Below are 8,160 nucleotides of genomic sequence, written 5' to 3'. Positions count from 1 at the left end.
TGGTCCACTTCCACTTACAAGCCTTTATTGTAGACTACAGTCTTACTGGTGGTGGCCATTGCGATTTCTGGCTCCAGCCGAGACGTCTCAATCTGCGAAATCAGAGAGGAGGCAAGATCAGGATCGGCTTTGCGTGGTTGTGCTGCAGCAGGAGCTCGATCGATCGATAAATTAACGCGGAGAAGCATCATTTGTAAATAACACAACGTCAATCGTGTGTTTCCCGTGTCAATTTAACGCGCTTTACTCTGCTCAAGGCTCAAAACAACCCCGTTTGGATTGACTTACATTACACGAAACGATGCACGCGCGCTGCCTCGCAACGTCCAACGGATTATAGAGCGTCGCTGAGAATCAAACGGATCCCACCCATCGTTTTTCAGGAGACATCCCTTCCTTCTCCTGCAGCCAAGGTGTCCTCGCATGGTGCTAGAAGGAATCCAGCCCCCGAAGCTGCGGTTTGCACCCGTAGGGACCGGGCAAAGCCAAGGGCTGCCTGGTGACACGAGGGGACAGCACACCCTCATTCGGCTCCTGCACTGGGGCTCGATATCCTCCAGGGATGGATCACAGCTCAAATCTACCTACCCCTTCCTCTGTCCCCGTAAAATCTCCAGCCCTTTCCTGATTTTTTGCTTTTGCTGGCTCACACGAAGCTTTCCCTTGCTCTGAAATCACTCCGAACCTTTGCATCCCTGGGAGGGATCTGTGGCGCTCCCGGTTCCCACGGCCAGCAAAGATCCCGCTCCCAAGCGGGACAGGGCCCCTCGCAAGACCAGACTTTTAGAAATCCTATACATCGAATTGATGCTGTTGCTGACACAATGCTAGGAACCCACGTTAAAATCGAAATGCTTTTGAAAATGTTTAACCTAGTTAGACAAATTAGCAAAAATTTGTGCAAAACAATTTAGGTATTTAAAATATTCAATGTTTTTAAAAACTGGAAAAACTGTTCTTAGCTTTCAGCTGCAAAAACCCAACAAAATATAACATCAAAGCAATCTTAACATGAGGTGCAACATAACCCTTCAGCAAAGCTGTTAAACAGCTACTGAAGCATCATGGGAAATAGCACTTCATTTATTCAAATGCACATATGTCAGGTTTTTGCACCATATGTCATTCCAAGCTATTTACAGTAATAATTAAATCTTAATCAACGTTTAACCTCTGTAAAATGTTTGAAGGGATCTAATCACCCTTCAGACTGCACTAATGAAGGAGAAATATATAAACATAAAAAGAAAATGATGCATAGATAGCACACCAGAAAGAACAGTAATTGCAAAATTGTATTTCTTTTAAATATAATCAGCAAATTATGTAAAGTAAGCCAACGAGTATTTTAAGTGAAGACATCTTGGGTGTCAGAGGTGTGATCAGCTAATTTTGTACTGCTATCCATAACAGATGTAGCATATTTTCTTTTAGTGCCATTATTAGCAACTTCACCATTTCTTTCTGTGCTGCACCACAAAGTGAAGCATTGTGCCGGGGAGAGTACCCAGCAAAGGTGCAGGAGAGGCGACTGACGGGATCCATTTTGAGGGAGGATAAACTCCGATCTGCCTGGCTCTGACGCAGCTTTTCTTCCTATTGTTTTCTTATTTTTCTTCCAGAGACAGAAAGAAAAGCTCTGAGGCATCGGGGCTGGGTGGTTTCACCCACTGGGTATGAGAACACCAAGGTGGGAAGTGCTTTAAAATGACCTGGAATGGGGTGGTCCAACACTGACCGTCCATGCTGGTGTCGGTAGGGCTTGGGGATGTGGGGCAGCTCAGACAGAGCAAAGCCCAACCTACAGCTGGGAAGGCTCCACAGAAAGCTAAGGGAGAGCCACTGCAGTCCCTTCCTCTCTAACAGAGGCTGGAGAGGTGGGAGCTCCAAGGAAAGTCACATCTGCCTCAGTGGACCCCGTATGAGCGGTCTGAAAGCAAGACCCATGGGGAAACTTTGAGGACTTGGATGTGGTGAGTCTAGAAGCGAGAAGTTCAAGGGAGGCGTGGTGGCATTTGCGTGTGCTGGAGGCTACAGCGCAGAAGAAAGGAGTAATGTTTTGTTCACGCTCTCTTGGGACACAATTCAAAAAGCATCGAGTAAGATCCAAGCTGAACAGCAGGAAGAGTATCCTAGTGGGAAGGAGCAAAGTATTGCAACCAAATGCTTGGGGAAGGTGTGGTGGCTCTGTGGTGGGAAGTTTTCAGCACAAATTAGCTGAAATACATCAAAAATAGTTTAGGCAGAATTGAGCTTGTCTTGGTGGAAGGAGACAAATGAGATAACCGCTTATAGGTCCTTTCAGCTTCCTTCCCATGGGTCCAGCAGGGAAACGGCCTCCTTTCCCTGCATGGTTGAGCTCTTAATTCACGGCAAGTCTGTACACAAGGCTGTTAGATGGGATGGCTTTAGGAGGGACAGGAGTGAGGTGTGATAGTTCAGAGACAGATTACAGGGTCTGACCAGAAGAACAAGGGAACGAACGCCTAATGCAAGATGGACACATGGTCAGGGACTCCTCTGAAGCTCTTGAAAGAAGACACAATCTGTCCCAGGCATTGGTTTGGAGCTGCGTGTTACTGAACTTAATTAAGCCCCTTTCTGAAGCCTGGGAAGATGTGAGACAAATTTGTTGGGGGGTGACTGGTTGAACTGGAGCAATCTCTGCAAATCTCCTTCTGGTTGACTTTAATAAAGCAGATATTAAAAACTGCTCTACAGCCTCAGCTACGGGAGCTCCAAGGGGTTGGTCTGCACCAAGGAGGCAGGCACAGGAGGGACATACTTCACAGCAGCACTGGCAAAGCCGTTCGGAAATGCGTCAGCAGTAACTTACTCCTTTCATTGGGAAATCAAATGCAGAACAACAAGGAGAAGCAGTCAGGTGGTGGGCTACAGATACTAAGACAACGTTAAGACAAAACCTTATTGTGTACCAATTCAGTCTTTGAATCCCTTAGGGCTTTTTTGTTGGAAAGTGTAATTTCATCTATTTCGGTGTGGACTACTCTAGCTGTCCAGCATCCTGGACCTCCTTGGCCAACTGGACATGACATTGTGAAACAGATCTGGAAAGCATAGAGTTTCTTGTCAAGTTTCCTGTGTCTCAGCTTCAAAAAAGTCTCCCAGCAGGGTTCTTCTTGGTCATGGCCACACTGGAAACCCCTCGAACAAGGAACACCTGCCATGGAGGGTGTTCGGAGGAACAGGCTCAACCCTGTTGGGACTATGCGGATGGGACCTGCCCCATCACACATGGGGTGACTTTGTCCGTCCAAACTCAGTGCCCACCACAGGACTGGGTTTGAATTGTGTCCATCCTCTTCTTCCCAATGGGGTAGATCTACTTGTGCTGGGGCAAAGGATCGATCCCCTTCCTGGCTCTGGGATGAGAGCGCTGAGGTGCCTACCAGAAAAGGGACGAATGAAAACAATCAACCCAGGAGCAGAGAAGTCCAGGAGGGACGCAAGATCACAACAGCACTGAGGGAACTGTGGTGTAAAAGCAGCACTCCCAGAGAGGCTTTCAGGCTGATGGCTGCACGAGCACCAGTGCAACATTGACCACTTGCTACCTTGACATACCAGCATGGGAATTGCTTCCCCCTGTGTGAGGCTACTGGAAGCTTTGCTCTAGATGCAGGGAGCTCCTCGCTGGGGACACGGCCACAGCGCATCTCCAAACTCATCCAGAAATGCGGCTGGCACTAGCCACAACCTGTCGCCACATCTGGGAGCTGGTGCAGCCCCAGGATGCTCCTCTTCCCTCTAAGCAGATAGCCAAGTGCATGAAGGAAAAAGGGAAAAAACCCCAAGAAATGGTGTCCCTTGACCTTATCCAAGCAACTGTTTATAAACCAGCATCACCCAGGTAATACAGGCGGGATGACAGCGCTGGCTTTTTAGCGGTGCTCCTGACCCGGTGAAATCTATCCCTCCCAGGGAACAAAGCCGCCGTAAAGGGAATCGCCTCTCGCGGTGCCCACCGCACGCCAGCTCTCTTCCCCCCATCTCTGCCTTGCAGTGGAAGCCTCTCTCCTCTCATCAGCACAGACAAGGCTAATTGGGGTGATAAAGAACTGGCTCCGAGTGCTGGCGTGGGCTGGAGGAACAAATGGTGCGGTGGTCACAGCTGGTGCTGCGGAGACGGAGAGGGAGAGGGTGTGAGGCAGGCTCCCGGCGCCCAAAGTTTCGTCAGCCCATGTTGGATGCGGGGCGGCGAGGTGGGGGGTTGTGTGTGTTTTGCATTCGCTGCTGACACGGGTGTAGCGTACATGCGCGTCCGGTGAAGCAGAAGCAGGCAGAAAGCAGATGCTTTTTGTTTGGGGTTGATACTCATTTCTATCCCAGCTCGGGAAAAGGTGTAGAAAGGAATGTGCTCCTAAGAGTGCAGGGAGAGAGATAGGTCTAGGCTCGCTGCCAGGGATCCTGTAATGATATGGAAGGCAGCTAGGGGAGACAGGAGCAGATGGATTTGGCATACAGCTCATCACTCAGCCAAAAAAAGGGAGGGGGGAGGAAGAAGAAGGAAGAAAGCAGCCAATTTTGGTAGGGGGAGGGTCATGCGGACTGACGGATGCTGCACCGGGAGGTGGGGGAAGGGAGAATCAGGCTGGTCACCGCGTCTTCTGCTGCTGCCTTGGCAGTGCCAGCAAGGAGACCCGGCGGTGACCCCGGTTTGGAGCTCGGGAGGGCTCTCCCAGCCCTTCTGGCAGCCCTCTGCCATGTCCTCCTGGGCCACTAGACATCAATGGCCAAGGGCAGCGCCAAGCTAACAGAGCCCTAGTGAAGCTCGGTGAGGTGTAACAAGGACTACGGTTAATAAATGGCACCACGGAGCACCGTGAAGGACCAGCAGCTGCTGCTTCCACAGTGGTGGGCTCTGTGCACAGCTAGATGGAGAGGTGGGGCACATCCAGCACTGCTACCAGACTCTGCTCTGTCCTCGGTGTCCTTGGTGAAAAAAGAGCGTGTTTTTCCTTGGATAGACAAGTTGCTGCTCATCGGCCACGCCATGGTCACCAAGCACCTCTCTTGTAGCTTGGTGCAACCATGGTGTGACAGCACCTCTGTACAGATCTGCTGAGGCTTTCCTTCACCTTCAGCCCGTGGTGACCCAATGCAACTCTGCTGAGAAGCAGAACCTTCTTCAATTTGGTTTAACATCCTACTTGGAGTCAAAAACCAACCTGATCGGGTTTTCGATGGTCTTGTTCCTGTGATAAGACTGCCTAAACGTTCTTCTTTCAGATATTTCAGATCTTCTTTTCTTATTTTAATTGACAGCAGCTGAAAGAATGCTGATGGGGCCAAAATCACACATCTGAACCTGTGCTTAATTTTACAAGGCTTTCCAAAATTGGAAAATGTATATTGAACGATTTAAAGACAGCAAGATTTTTTTCCTCCTCTGTTCAGACAAACTCTTTCCAAAGCTTTTCCCAGACATCATAAATTAAAGTGCTCTCCATGGATCCACTCACTAAGGAATGAGATGAGGAAACTGGTGTTTGCTAAGGAGCGTCTCTGGGAAATGCTACAGACCTATGGCCGACAGAAGGTGACCCGACAGGTGAGAGAATTTGGGAAACGCCTCATCTCACCCAAAACCTTTTTGATTAAGTCACAGAAGATGTTTTTCAAAAGATATCCAGCCTCTGGTTATGGAGTCCAAGCAACAGTGGAGTTACCAGACCTCTTCAAAGAGAAGCAGCCATCCCCACGGTTTGCATTTTCCTAAATCCAGACGTCCAGCTTTGTATTTATCTATTTGCTGAACTAAGGAGCTCTCTCCTGCCAGAAATTTTCTTCCCATGAAAGTATTCAAAGATTATTACATCACCTTTGTTAAAATCTATAGACAAAACTCATGCTTCTTCTCCGCAAGGCAGATTATTGTTTGAAATACTGGTGTTTAAGCTATTTTCTGACCACTTCCCAGGTTTTTTACACAGTTAAAAAACCTATGTGCCCCAAAACTGGACACAGCGGTTGAGAGATGGTCTCATGACTGATGTACATGGTAATAAAGAACTTCATAAATGATACTCCGTTTGCTGGCCAAAGCTGGGGGAAACCGATTTTGAGATAGACCTGAATTTTGTTAGATTTTCCCTTCAAATTAATAATAAAAATTGAAGACTGGTACAGTTGACTTCATTTTTTCTTTCTCTCACATCTTTTAGACCCCCCTCTTTTAAAGAAATGTTCAGTTTTCATAAGAAGAAACATCGTATCTAGTAAAAATATTTTTCTCAAAAACATGGAAACAAGGTATTCGACTCCACTTCCATCCCTGATGCGGGCTAAGGTGTTAACAAAACATAACCAGAGCCTGGGAAGCCACTGCTGCCACTCGCAGCCCAGCAGCCGGGTGTCCCTCCACCCATCACTCGTCGCAGCATGTCCAAATCCAGCCCCGCATGGGATGCAACAGCCCTGTGGCTCTGTGGGAGCCCACTCACGGGTTTGACACCATCCACCTTCCCCAAGAAAGTGTCGATTTTTGGGGGCCAGTGCTGGGAGGGAGGGCTGGACCTCCTGAAACACAGGGCTCAAAGAGCTGTGCACCTGCTGGTGCGGAGGCACCGAGCGCTTCCCCGGCGAAGGGGGTTAGAGCCTCCTTTCTCACCACCCCTGCTTTGATCACCTCCTTTTGTCTGGCACGCCAAGGCGTGCACCTGCACCCAGGGACTGACACCCCCGAAGAGCCTCCGCTGCCAGGAGCAGGGCAGACGTGCTTTCCCAGCCGGGGTCGCGCCGAGGAAGCAGCCTCGCCGGTCGGGCAGAGCCCGCGCACGCTGCAAGCGCCCCTGGGGGCGTGCAACGGTGTGGTCCGGGGGGGCGGGGAGAAGAGACCACCAGAAGATGCGCTGGGAAGGCAGCAGCTTTGGAAGGAGAAGACACGGAAGGCTGGGAGCTGCTGCACAAATAGATTAAACCTCTCTGGCGGGCTGTACCCGAATATTTATGAAAAAAGATTAAAATTTGTCATGTACTCCTGCATCAAGACAACCACTGCCACCAGTGCCTGGCTTCTATTTCTAATGAAGTCATGGCACAGCCTCACCCAAGTGATCAGAGCCTACAACCGTGGATACAACTAAACCCCTGACGCACCACAACAGGACAGCAGATACACTCATGGAGTAAGAGGTTCCTCTCTTAAGTGCTCGGAAGTAAAGCAAAGCCAGTAGCAGATGAGGACAGCTCAGGAATAAGCAGCTAAGAACAAGCTCAGGAGTGCACTTGGTTTATACTACCCTTTTACTGCCACACAAGTGGATCCACGTGTAATTCAGCATATATATAAAGTAAGGAGTTACCAGGCAGTCGGGGTTATTTGCAAAGTTTCTTGTCTGACTGAGAATCTGGCACTATTGCCACGTGTCCAGCAGGTGGGCAACCTGTTCAGTCCCTGCAATCTAGTAGTTTTGTGGCAGATTTCACAGACGGCTCTGAATTCAGAGCCCTGTTTCCAAACAGCCAGTTTTTAGGGATATATAATTTCTCTGCAGACAGTGAACCAGGCTTACCCTGAAGTGCAAGACAGAAAAGCATTGCCTCTGACAGGCCAGCATGTTTGCACCAAAGATGTACCTCCATGCTGCTGTCCAACCTCTGGCTGGACACACCTAGAACTGGCATTAAAAAGGACCACTGTGGGAAATCAATTTTATCTCCATTTTCTCTCCCCTCCTTGAAGCCGTAAGGAGGAGGAAAGTCGGAAAATTTGGCCATTCCGGCTCTTGAGGGTTATCCATTTCAGAAGTTTTTCCTGGTTTCTGCCATGGATGCTTTGACCACCTCCAGCTGCCTGTAGGACAGGGCAGAAAACAGAGGTTCTTCTCAGACTGGGCTGGAAAGGGTCCAAATGTGGCACCACACATACCCCACTACGACATCTGTTAGGTATAAAGTGTGTCAGTGACGGCGTTAGTGCCACAAGCTATTCTCACTCTATCACATCTGCTGACACCTTTGCACCGTCCCCTGAAAACGTCACTGCTTTTAGCAAAGCACGAAATGCAAAGTGTCAGCAGCACCTCGGGTGCCATCAGGCTTCTGTATCGAGAGGAGCTGGAATTCTCCTCGTGCTCAACAGATGTTTGGACAGAGATGTGCAGTTGCTTTAGAGACAGCTACAAGGGTTTAAGATGT

General features: G+C 49.2%; 1 protein-coding gene across 2 annotated transcripts in view; it reads right to left on the bottom strand.

The window, feature by feature from the left end:
• SFXN5 (sideroflexin 5) overlaps positions 1-8,160 on the bottom strand; it is a 100,713-nt gene continuing 92,553 nt past the window's right edge. For both annotated transcript variants that reach the window (XM_086463959.1, XM_086463961.1), the window contains one exon: positions 1-92. In XM_086463959.1, the coding sequence (XP_086320085.1) occupies positions 15-92 (78 nt within the window). In that variant the 3' untranslated portion in view covers positions 1-14. The remainder of the gene's footprint in view (positions 93-8,160) is intronic.

Source organism: Leptosomus discolor, chromosome 4 (genome assembly GCF_034619465.1).
Source record: "Leptosomus discolor isolate bLepDis1 chromosome 4, bLepDis1.hap2, whole genome shotgun sequence".
In the NCBI taxonomy this organism is placed as follows: domain Eukaryota; kingdom Metazoa; phylum Chordata; class Aves; order Leptosomiformes; family Leptosomidae; genus Leptosomus; species Leptosomus discolor.
The sequence above is the reverse complement of the archived record's forward strand: the minus strand, read 5'-3'. Positions and strand labels throughout refer to the sequence as shown.